The sequence below is a fragment of the Oryzias latipes genome, chromosome 3 (genome assembly GCF_002234675.1).
Source record: "Oryzias latipes chromosome 3, ASM223467v1".
NCBI lineage: Eukaryota > Metazoa > Chordata > Actinopteri > Beloniformes > Adrianichthyidae > Oryzias > Oryzias latipes.
The window spans coordinates 24,226,703-24,239,764 of record NC_019861.2 but is presented as its reverse complement, the minus strand read 5'-3'; the positions used below and the strand labels follow the sequence as shown (position 1 = coordinate 24,239,764).

The window sequence follows — 13,062 nt, the reverse complement described above, 5'->3', positions numbered from 1 at the left end:
AAATGGGGGCAGACAACTATAAGAATTGGATTCTTCACTTCTGCGTCTTTCCAATCGTGAATATGTTCAGTTGTACAAAAATCATGTTAACATATTTGGTATTCAACAATTTTCATGAAAGGAAAAATTAAATAAATGAAAATGAAATGAAATGAACTGGAAGTGGGACTTTGCAGCACTCACTAGGTTTTTTGGTCAATAAGAAATTGGAAACAAATGGGTCTTTTAGAGTTAAAGGTTGCAGACTTCTGGCCTACATGGATTTAACATAACATTTAGTCAGTTGTGCTGGTTTCATGAAAAGATAGTGAACTAATTTTTCCAATTTCCTCTTGTGGATTGTTGAAATACCTTCGTATTAAATTTCAAATGTGACTAATTCAAATCTGTTTCAACTAAAATTTGCATTGAAAAGTTGGTTTTGTTGGCCACCGTATACGTCAGACACAGAAAAGGAAAATAATTAATTAATAATAATTAATATACAGCACAATAAGTTCTATTGAGGAGAAAAAAATGCTAAACTTCATGATGACTATTTGATCTTGACGATTAAATTGAGATCTCGGAATTAAGAACAAAAACCCACAGCAGCGCCACATTTTGGCACTCACATGTAGAAAGGCCTGCGAGGGTGTCATCCATTGTGGAGGTTTTTAAGAAAAACTCCAAACTCCTCTTTTTAGGTTAGTTTCTGAGACATTTTTGCATTTCTTCATGTTTTAATGGGATTTTATGGACCGTTCGTTTTTGTAGAATGGGCATTTATTGTTGTTTTTTTATTATGATTACTATTTTTTCAACTATTTTCATTATTTATTTATCTTTGCAAACCACTTTTAGTTTTTTTGTAGCAGGAAAAATGCATTGCATTTGTCTACGTTTGTGTTTTAGATCTTCTGTTTAGTTTCAATTTTTACATTTCTTTTTTTGCTTTCTTTCTGTAAATTACTATTGGTATGTAACCATGTAAAAACCCAGAGGGGTTTATTTCACAACACCAACACATCATTTCATTTTCTATGGTTTCTATGTTTTAATGTTGTTAAAGCATATTCTTCCTTCTGGATAAAAAAAAAATCAGAATAAATTTCAATTATAATTTCAAGTGAAAACTTCTCCAGTCAACCAGTTTTACAACAGCTAGAAATGTCTTTGAGGTCCACAGGTAGGTTAGAATATTTTTTAAAAGTGTGTGCTAAGCCTCTGTATAAATGTTTTCATTTATTTAAAACATTAACTTGTCTTGTGATGCAATTCAGCTTGGGTCGAAAGCATATTCAAGGTCCAGTGAGAATCATTTGTTTTGTTGATACAAAAAGGATGATTGACATCTAAAGATATGCTAATGATTGGTTGATTTGATGTCATATATTTCAAATCAACTGACTTAAGATCCTCAAATCCATGAACCCTCAGGTCACTCCTGAATTTGACACCTTCCACTTTGTCTTTAGGATTGCACCACCGTGGATGCTGTAGCCAGAGTGCTTTGCTAAATCTTCTTTGTTTAAATTAGTTACGTGTATGAGTGCAAATGCAAAGACATGTGTTTCCTAGTGATAGGGTGGAAGCAGAGATGTGCATGTAAAGTACAGGTACTTGTTTTTCTTATAAACAGCAGCAAAACCGGCTTCAGGGCTTAAATAAGTAATACTTGTTCATTTTCTACTCAGCATGTCTGAAATATTGTTCATACTCCAACAACATCCAACCTGCAGTTAAAGGGCAATTTTGCAAGAATGTAGGAACTTCGTGAAATATACTTTTAAAACTTTGTTTCACAACTGAGTGAGAAGATATGATTGTTGACTAATTTGAGTGGCCCCAAAATAAAATGGAAGTGGAGTTCATCCTGTATTTGATTTGCTGTTATGTAAAAAAGTACAAGGTCAGGAGAAGGAATATTTGTCTTCCTTACAGGTTAGCAAAATCATTGCCCTTTCATTTTTTAGCCCAATTAGAGTAAAAATTAGAAAAAAGGACAGACATTTGTTTGCAGTGAAATCCCACTAGTTGTGACACTGCATAATTTCTGAATTTATTTCCATCATCTCACTCATCTTAACTTTGGTTATTTGACAGACAGAAAAGTCTATTCAATGTTGTGGAAAATTGTGTTTGTGTTTAATAATAAATTAAAATAACTTTTGATTTTATTTGATTTTAAATGGTTTATTTCAAGCAATCAAATAAGAATACTACACAAAAACATTACAATCATCAGTTATACATTCATACACTGACGTATCAAACTTAGGATAATTAAACATAAAACTAAACATTAAACATTTTATAACATGACTTATCAATATCCGGTTCCAAACTTTTATCAGACAGAAATTAGAATCCTCAGGTATCAATAAAGCACCTAACAAAGATAAATTACTTAAATTTTATGTAAAAAATAACTATTTTAGAAATCAACATGGCAAATGCAGATCAGCTCTCTAAAATACATACAGAGTAATGATACTATATCAGTAAAATAGACATAACACTGTTTCAAAAAATTTTCATAGCAAAAATTGATCAAGTATCAAAAGTTAAAAATATGTGCAAATTATGTTTCATTAGGAAAAATCATAAATAAATTTTGGGAGCAAGTGACGTAATATAATTAGAAATCAATCAATTTAACCATCTTCAATAATTGATTAAGCTTTGTTTTTAGAATAAGGTAATGCTGTGAAATAATATTAAAAAGGGTCCATTTTCTGTCAAATGACCAAGGTTGGTATTCCTTCTTCTGGTGATTAACAGCCGTTTCTGCTGGGTTAAAACAGAGTTTATAGTTCTCTTCGCTGTTATGTCTGCAGACATTAGATGAAGGTCCATATATCCTTCTTCGGCTGTTATCAGCGGCGCTGAAAGTTGAGGTCAAGTTGTCTGCAGGTCAGAACTCTGTTGAAAATCAGGGTCACTACAGACTTAGAGACAGCGATGAATCCTGACGCCATATTTCTTGAAATTATATTTCACTCTTTGATTTATTACTGCATGTTGGTTCAGACATCCGTGATCAAACACTTCTCAAAATCCTTCATGGTATTTACAGCCAGAAATTAAAAAAATGATGTTTTGTTTCATCCAGGGCGTCAAACCAGGACCGCCTCTGAAGACAGTACATTACATTTTTTAAATGGAATTGTACAAATAAAAAACTGTTTTCCATCATGTTCTATTTTTTTGTGGAAAGGGTGTGTAAATGTTGCCTTTTCGAAAAAATGTGTGTGCCCTAGGTCCTAGGAAGATGCAGCTCAAAAATGCGAGATCTTTAGAATCCTGTTAAAATACAGAAGAAGATGAAAGATGAACAGTTTCCTGCCAAGAAGCATCACAGTTATCTCACAGTATGAAGCCTCAGCCTCCATGTAAAGACCCAAAAAACTCACTCTCACTTTTCTCACTATAGATTCCTCTAGTGTGTAAACATGAAGATTTTATCATATTTATGCAGGTTATGGCTGAAAAATGCCTGATGTTAGATTGGCAGATTCTTATTCCAAAGATATAAAATGTATGAAGCACAAGCTCTCAAGATTTTGGCATCTACACTTTGACTAGCAAAGGGCAAAAACTAAAATCTGTGAAATTAGTTTCAACCCCCCCCCCCCCCCCCCCCCTTGATTGATTGCTGTATAATTGATTTACTCATCAGAACCACTGCTGTTTTAATTATTTCTGAGAGTATTCTAGTCTAATACCACATATCTTGTTTTTTGGTTTCTTCGCACCCTTGTTTGGTTTCATGTATTTATTTATTGGTTGTACTTGTTCTAGTCTATTGAAGCAATGTTTGAACCAATATAATACCCTGCATCCTGCTAATCATCAGTGCACATGGGTCTGAGAATCCAAGATAACTGAAATCACTTCACCAACATGTTTTGGTGGAGGCAGTACATGGAGGTTTGTAAGGTGACACGTTTCCAATGATAAACCATGGCAGTTTCAATACATTGAGATTTCAGTGAGATCCTGGAGCCAGGATCCCATATCTCTCTTGTGGGTGACTGAACTTTATCCACGAAGATTAGAATGCTCACCCCCACATAGCTTTATCAGAGCTCACCTTTTGAATTTGAAAAAAGGAATTGCTTCTCAACAGTCTCGACTTAAAATCAATGTAGTGAATCAAATAAGTCTCTAGGTTGACTCTTTGTGGTTATAAAACAATGTCCCAGGAGAAAAGGCAAACATTTTGTGGCTATCAACTTCAACTATAAAATCCACCTCATAATCACAGTAAAATGCATTTGGCAAGAGGCATATTCCATGATGGGAAATATTTCTTAACACTGCAAGCTTAAGTTTTTAGGGCTATGTATGTATGCTTTTTTGTTTGTTTTGTTTTTTGTAGATTTTATGATAGAGATTTTGCTCATCTCAGTGAACTTTGTTTTTGTTGGACTTCTCATTCTGGTAGATAGTTAAAAAAAACGGTGTTGCTGAAAGCAACTGTTGATCTTTGTTTAATTTAGAAAGTACGGCCTGCAAAGGTTTTGCTATTGGTTTAAATAATTACAAATGTTAAAAAAGGAGAGAGAGAGAGAGAGAGAGAATTTTAAATAAAAAGAAAAATCCTAAATGTATCAAGTTCTTTTGGAGGTCTGGTCCAATTCCTTTTCTGATTCAGAATCTGCCAGGCTGTCAAATGTGAGATTTATGTGCTTTTTGCTAATGAAATCTAATCCAACCAAGTTCTTGTCTACCTTCCCTCCACCTTCTCTTTAAGAACTTTAGTTGGTGTTTCTTTAACTTCTTCACAGATTCTTTAAAAATTTGTTATTTTTACTCGTATTATTAATTTGCTGGGGTGGTTGTGTTATAATTGGTTCCTCTCTCCCCTCCCTGCCCCGCTCCTTCTGTCTGCCTCTGAGCGAAGAGCTTCAGCTTGGCGCGCGCAGCTCCTTCTCCCTGATGCCTTTGCGTCTCAGCGCGCGCGTTTGCGCTGATCAACACATTTTCAGAAGAAAGATACACAACGGGGAGCGGACGCACACGTGTTTATGCGTGAAATAATAGAGTGTGGAAAAACTATCTCAATTTATGTTGGATGGATCTGGCAGCCCATTATTACGCACGCAGAGCCTGATTTTTAGGCATAATCTGCCATGGATTGAAATATCTGAGGTTTAATCTCACCACGGATCACAGTGAAAGAGAGGTAAGGGAGATTAAATGTAAAACCCCAATGAAATGTGTTTGTTCTGCATAGAACGTGTTCTACTTTCGCTGTTAGGGGTAACAAGATTGCCGTGATTGACTATGTGATGCTTGTTGAGCGGTTGTGAGTTTTTCCCAGCATGTTGGCTCAGCTTTTTTTTCTTTAAAGAAAAAAATGTTTAATGTACACATGAAATGTAAATGAAACGTTCAAGACTTCAACTTTTTCTGGAAAAAAAAAAGATATTCTTTTGTTGCACTGCAGACTTGGAAACTTAAAAAAGCAGTTTTTACTGACAGGAATTTTGTGGCCACTTTCTGCAGAAAAAGTATTATCATTACAATTTTTTCTTGAGGCATTTTGCCTCAGAAATGTATTAGTCACTCTTGTATCTCCACCATGCAATGCACGAGGTTTCTGTCACCAGATAAACAGGAGGTTAAAATGGACGTTGGGAACCTCATTGAACGAGATTTGGAAGCCACTTTGATGCCTTTAACAGTGACCAGTGACTGGCTGGAAGACGACAACGAGACAATCAGGAATCAGTTTCAGCAACCTGACTGGCAGGTGGGTGGGGTGTCAATGAAAGAGAGGGGGTGGAATGACTGAATGAATTAATGTGTGAGTATCAGCTCACAGTGACACATGCCAGAAGGTTGATCCCTTTTCTGGCTTGGTGTCACTTCTGTGGGCAACATTGCAAAATACTATCAACAAGTGAGCTTTTAATTGCTGGAAATGTTCCCATCCTCATCTCCTCTCCTCTCCTAGGTGGCTCTCTGGGCTGTAGCCTACTCCCTCATCATAATAGTATCCATCACTGGGAATGTCACAGTGATCTGGATTATCCTGGCTCACAGGCGAATGAGGACGGTTACTAATTACTTCATTGTCAATCTGGCCTTCTCTGATGTTTCCATGGCAACTTTTAACACTCTTTTCAACTTTGTCTACGCACTCCACAACGACTGGTACTTTGGGCTGGGTTACTGCAGATTTCAGAACTTCTTCCCCATCACTGCCATGTTTTCATCCATTTACTCCATGGCTGCCATTTCAGTGGACAGGTAAGAAGGCATCTCTTTAGGTTTCCTGCTGTTTAGCACTTTGGACTTTCAAAGTAAAGTTGGTGATCTTTGAAAGCAACTGATCCTCCTTTTTTGTGTCAGTTGTAGCTGCTAATATAACAAATCCAAACAACAAAAAACAACCCAAAATATAACAAATCACTTAATGTATTAAATTGACTCAGAACATTTTTATGTTCAAGTTTATTTTCCTGTAAAGATGTGACTCAACTTCAGTGGATCTTATTTTATGTTTTCTTGAAGTAACAACAAACCCCAATTGAATCAGGTCTTTAAAAACATATTGGTGAGCTACTCTGGCTATTTTCACATACATTTTATGGATTAAAATGTGTATCCTTTAATCTGTAAAACTGCTCACTACTCTCAGTGGTCCTGCATCCATCAGAGATCTTCTCCATGGATCAAAGAGCCCCTCTGACGTGTTTTTTTTTCTTTTTTTTGCTGCAGCATCTTCTGCACTTGTGCTTAACCCATGTCAGATAAAGCTGCAGCATGAAGCAGATGTGGGTCAACATTCAGCAGACACAGGTGTCATCAATGCCCGTTGGAGCGTGAATGGCCGGACTGTTAATAGCGCAAATCTCTGCTGAGCCTTGCAAATGATGACATTTATTTAATAAAGAATAACAGTTTACATTCCCCAATACCAGTTTACATTCACTCTCTCATGTAATGTGACAGTCTTGCAAAATTCATTATCATCATAAACTTCATCTATATCTGGAGGCAGTGGAGGCGACATCACAAATCAACACTGAGATCTTTTTTTGCTTTGCACAAAAACATAAACTTAACTAATCATATAAAAGAAACTAAGACAGAAAAGAAGAAAAAGAAATATTTCTGTCTGTGCTTGAAAGTTTAAATCAAAACACAGCCCAGTTCCTTTACTTATGTTCTGATTTTTCTGTTATACTTTTTTTTTTTTTAAGTCAGAGAATTTCTCAAATTTGCAGAGAACTGTGACATCACAGACCCAAAATCAGAGCCAGATTTTGATTCCATTGTTTCGGAATAAGAATAAAAATTCTGGCTGACTTTTTGGTTTTGTTGGGTTGGCTTCTGTGAACCGGGAAGCACCGGGTCAAATATCTCCAGAACCAGGAGTCAGAGATTGCACAAGCTGTTAACTGCAAGACGGCTTAATCTTAGGTCTAAAATATGAATTTTTATTATATTTATTGAACAATTGTAAAGAATAAGACTAAGTTATTGATGCTGTTTGTGCACAGTCTTGCTTGTTGTCTGAATATAGAAACATCAACTCCAACAGGAACATGTTGGTTTTTCTACTTTGAGCAAACAAAAACAGTTTGACCTTCTATACCTACAATTTCATTTTTATACTTCTAGTTTTAAAAGCCTTTTGGAATGCAGCTTATATATACATCATCCCCGTCTGTATATCCAACCAACTTTTTTTTACTGCTTCCCAGAAAAGCGCAAAGCTTTGATGCTGAGACAACTGATCATGGAGTTTTGTGGCTTGAAGACACTAGAAAGGACAACAGTGCTGAGTTGCGCAGTATTCTGGAAAAACAACGTTCTGTGATTCATTTCTCTGGAAATTGTCTTCATTTTTTGAAGACTGTTTATAATTTAGTCTAGTGTGTGGAGATACTTTTAACATTTCTCTCTTTAATAATAAATCTCTGAAGTGTAAACACAAAGCGCATACTTCATTGCATTTGTTCCAGTTAAACATCTTAAACTGTTTCCTTATTTTGAAATTATCTGATTTATTGGTGCATGAAAGTTGAAGAACAGGGAAGGGCAATTTACCTACGATTCAAGCCGTGAAATCAAATTTCAAAATCAGAAGATTCTCATTTTTATTGCACATCCAGCTGGTGGACTCACTTTCTTGTAAAAAAAAAAAAATTCTCATCAGATTCCACAGAGCAGAGAATAATCACTTTAAGCACATTACCGGTACAACATGTTCCTGGAGCTGTATAAAGGGGAAATGTGTGCGATTTTTGTGCCAGACTCACATAAAAAAACACACAAACAAAAAAATAAGCGTCCATACCTTTTAGGTAGGTGTGATGTGACATGGAACTGCGACACTTAAAAAACGGAGGCCTCAGGAGAATTAAAATGAGTCTTGATGGAGCTAAATGAGTTCATTCAGGAGCAGAACACAACTGCGCTAATGACAAAGGCACCAAGTCATGAGGAAGAAAATTCAAAACAAAAGTCTCCCTCAAACAAACCCTTTTACTTATTTATTTGGTTTAGTCATCGCATATTCACACTGCCCACCCAGAATACTTTATGATTCATGACCTCAAATGAATAATTGGCTGATAAAAACGACACTTCAGAGAATAGCTGTTCAGTGAAAGTTTGCATTCATTTGCATTTTAAGCCACACACTACTTGAAAACAGACTGGTGTTAGTTAATGTACTTAATTGAGATGTAAGAACATAAAGTTGTATCCTCCTGACTCGTAAAAGGAGTAATATTGATCATTTTGACAAATTGTGCACACATCTCCTTCGGTAAAAGCAAAGATAAACGCAATTTATATTAGATGATAAAAGATGTAATTACTTTGCTTTTTTCTGTAAATTGGATTGTCTGTGTTGCTCTGAGGACTTGAAATACTGTGCTTATAGCTGTGCTGCCAGGTGGTCGGGCCCCAGCCAAAGGGAGACTCTTACATGATAAACAAACAGCTAAAGCTGATGGTTTTCTACCGTGTGGTATTTGACAGATGAAAAGCCCTGCTTTTGATTCCCTCTTATTACAAGTCCAGATTTGACTGACCCATTGTTGTGGTTCCAACTACGGTACATTGTTCAAACAGGTCAACAAACACGGCGTCAGCCTCGATACACAAGTGGACGTGTTGATTTATTACAGGACAATGAGGCTGTCGTCTCCCAGTTTTAGTGCCACTCGTGTAATAACTTCAATAGCTTTTTCGACATCTCCATTTACAAAAAAAAAACAAAATGCCTAAACTGGTTACATTATTATAGGCTCTGCATATTAAATACATGAATATTAATTACAAGAGAGAGGACACCTTTTCAAAATAGAACTCACAACAAACACTTTACTCAAAGGCTGCTGAGGAACAAAAAAGCCCTGCAATTAGCTATAAAATAATTAGACTAATCTGATTAGATTTTTTTTATTAAAAAGAAAGTTTGACATCAATCATTTTCAGCATTAATGTAAAAAAGCAAAACCCCTCAAACTTTAAGGAATCCTCTCACTTTTCTTTTTGTCTTGCAAGTTAACAAAATCCAGTTCTTTCTTGCTTTTTCCAGATACATGGCCATTATACACCCCCTGAAGCCGCGGCTCTCCTCCACCTCCACAAAGGTGGTGATTGCCCTGATTTGGGTTTTTGCATTCTCGCTGGCGTTCCCGCAGTGTTACTACAGCGTCACCAGATTTTACTACCCCAGAACGGTCTGCATGGTGGATTGGCCTGATGATTATGGAGGCACACATCAACTGAGGTGAAGCGAGGAACAAAAAAAAAAAACCCCACTAAAAACTCACTGCACACGTTTGCTGGACGCTCGCCTTGTAGACATACATTCAAACCAGTTGAATGTAATGAAATGTATGATAAATGGGAGTATGTGAACAGTTTTAAATCACCTGATTGATTTTTTTGTCTCCACTCTCTTTCTGTTTGTGTGTAGTTATCAGTTTGCAGTGATATTGCTGGTCTACTTGTTCCCTCTGCTGGTGATGCTGGTGACCTACAGTTTAGTCGGTCGATCCTTGTGGGGAGGCCATATCCCCGGAGAGGCTACAGACCATTATCACAGCCAGATAACATCCAAACGAAAGGTTATTTTCTACAGATTTATTTTCTTTTTTGGTATGAATTGATTTCCTTTGACACAGTCTAAAACATGAAATAAAACAGATATTTGACTGATTGTTCTCTGGTTTTTCCTGAAGGTGGTGAAGATGATGGTTGTTGTGGTGGTGACTTTTGCTCTTTGCTGGCTGCCCTACCATGTCTACTTCATTCTGGGAACATTTAACATCGACATATATAAGCAACATTACATTCAACAGGTTAGCATCTGATTTTCTGCTTGATTTTCATTAAATTTTTTCTATTAATTTTTCCCGACTTTGTTTTTGCAGGTGTACTTGGCCATATTCTGGTTGGCCATGAGTTCGACTATGTACAATCCAATAATTTACTGCTGTTTGAACCAAAGGTAAAGGGGATTCTGATCCAGCCATTGTTTCTGCCTCATTCAGTGTCTTAATCGTCCCTGTTTTAACTGACAACTGCATGTTTTGCACATATTTCTTAGCAGAAAATTGTAGGTCCATGCATGGAAAAATATGCATGAGCAGAACTAAAACATCAGCTCCAAAACTGAAAAGACTCTTAATTTTTTTTACGTGGTAATTTGATGACAAGCTTAATGTTTTGGAGTCCTTGGCATGACTGAGTAAATAAATTCAAGTTATTTATACAGCTTAATTTAGGCAGATAATAATATAGATATATATATATAGCAAAGTTTTATGGCAAAGTTCTTTACTATAAAAAGAGAAATTAAAAGAAAATTTCAAAATTCAGTAAATAATGTACCAAAATCATAAAGACAAAGAAAAAGCAAAAAACAGACATTCCATTTTTCAACAATTAATATTCAAGATTTGTTTCGTGTCGTTGGAGTTTTCTAAGTTAATGTTCAATTTAATTGGTGAGATAAACACCAAATATTTCATAAATATTTGCAGAATTAAAGATCACAAAAAGTTCTTTTTATGAATTTATAAAAGATTGGAAGACGTTGTGGAACATATGCTGGAAGTTTTTCTTTTGATTTCTCTTTCTGATTTTCAATTTTAATCATAAGTAAACTCTTAAGAACAAAAAAAAAAATTGGCACTTCAGATTATAGGAGGTAAACATTTGTGGGGCTTTTACGCTACGCAGTACTATATGTACTTCATATTGCGTTTGAATGTTAATTTTGTGGTTTTTTTTCTTCTTTTTAAAAAAAAACAACCCAAAAAACAACTTTTTCAACTAAACTGTGGAGGCTCCAACCTTTTACAATATGTATAGCAGGTCCATATTCATGTAGGTTTAGCCAATTTAGTGGTTGAGCTATGTTTACAAACTTTATGTAGAAGTACGTTCTAAGATTCTTTGAAAACAGAATTTATTTCTGCCTGTCTCATCAGATTTCGTGCTGGTTTCCGCCATGCATTTGCTTGGTGTCCCTTCATCAAAGTGTCAGAGGAGGACAAAATGGAGCTGCAGCACACCAACACCTTCAGAGTCACCATGACACGCAGTCATCGCAGCGACACCCACCCGCGTGCGTCCATCAAAACAAACAACATTGAGAAGGACTCTGGTTTACAGCGAAACAAGCAAAAATGCAGCACACAGGACGCACAACTAGTAAAGAAGCTGAGTGACAAAAGACCCGCACATGACAAACTGGCGGAGCACAGGCTCTGACCGCAGAGCTGCAGCGTGATGACGGCACGAGAGGGCGGAGAACTCGGATGGTCACCTCAGAAGAAAGCCCTGCAGACTGAAGGAAGCAGCCGGTTTCAGAAATGTCGTATTGTTTACAAAAAAGAAAAATAGGATGAATGTGTATGAAGCACATTTTATATTTCAATTTGAAAAAAAAACTGTACATACTTGAAATATTTGTTGTGTTATAGTGCAAAAGGTATCTCCCTCATTTTTATTTTACTCCAAACATTTGGTGTTTGGGAAAGAGACATTTCATTTCTGTAACTAAAGCAGGCAATAGTCTGGAGAAAACCAGTCGACTGGCATCAGCAAAAAGCCTTAACATTGTTTTAATGTTGTAGTTTCTCTGTTAATTATGGGATGTCTTTTAAATATAATTTCCTGTGTGGTTTTGTCAATAATCCTTTTTTAGCACAAAGAAAAGGCTTCAGGGCTCACTAGAAACATGCAGCTATCCAAGATTAATAAACAAAGCGCAGCTTCCCTGAAGAATTTTGTGTAGAAAACAGGATCCTTAATAACAGTAATAAAGTATTAATAATACTTAATTATTAATACTCATTAGGGCTGCACGATATGAGGAAAACTTGCGATATGCGATATTAGAGATTAATATTGCGATAACGATATAATTTGCGGTATATAAAAAAATAGAAAAATGCCAAAAACATCATTCCCATTTCATTGCAACAGTTTAAAATTATACTCCAAATGACCCTCATCGACTTAGGAGGAGAACATCTAACATAATAGGCCTCCATCTGATTGGTAAACAATAGGAAGGCATACATCTGATTGGTCAAAGCATAAAGGGATTTATTTGATTCGTTAAATGCGTCAAGCTGCCATAAGATTGTTTAAACACATTTTGGGTTTACGATTTATTGCGATATTCGCAGTCTTTTGCGATATGCATATTGCAGAGCTGGATTTTGCGATAACGATAAATTTGCGGTATATTGTGCAGACCTAATACTCATACTGGAAAAATGTTTAAATAACTTAAACGAAAGAAGCTAGTGGATATTTTAAAAACAATGCTGAAAATCCCACAAACTGCTCTCATGCAATTCTGATGTGGCTTTTGATCATCGTTTAAATACATATTAATATACCAAGTGACCATTGTTTACAATGTAGTCTGTGAGCATTTATAATGTGTATTTTTTTAAATGTAATGTTTGCACAAGGCCAAGTATGTATTCCTTGTCTGTGCATAACAGTGGGGTCTCCTTTGTTTGCAACCTTTGTGAAAATGATCATAATCATGGTGGTAATAAAGTTTTCTTGCATTTCTGTGGTCTG

General features: G+C 35.9%; 1 protein-coding gene across 5 annotated transcripts; it reads left to right on the top strand.

The window, feature by feature from the left end:
- The first annotated feature begins 4,876 nt into the window (after positions 1 to 4,876).
- On the top strand, positions 4,877 to 13,056 carry tacr2 (tachykinin receptor 2). 5 transcript variants are annotated; one of them, XM_011491130.3, is made up of 8 exons: positions 4,877 to 5,170; positions 5,598 to 5,740; positions 5,945 to 6,240; positions 9,548 to 9,742; positions 9,932 to 10,082; positions 10,197 to 10,316; positions 10,389 to 10,465; positions 11,451 to 13,056. In XM_011491130.3, the coding sequence occupies exons 2-8, from the start codon at positions 5,615 to 5,617 to the stop codon at positions 11,731 to 11,733; spliced, it is 1,248 nt and encodes a 415-aa protein (XP_011489432.1). In that variant the 5' UTR covers positions 4,877 to 5,170; positions 5,598 to 5,614; the 3' UTR covers positions 11,734 to 13,056. The 5 variants fall into 5 exon arrangements, with proteins under 5 accessions (XP_011489432.1, XP_020566766.1, XP_020566769.1 ...); XM_020711107.2 differs by having other exon boundaries at positions 5,584 to 5,740; XM_020711110.2 differs by having other exon boundaries at positions 4,878 to 5,170; positions 5,673 to 5,740.
- Positions 13,057 to 13,062: the final 6 nt, after the last annotated feature.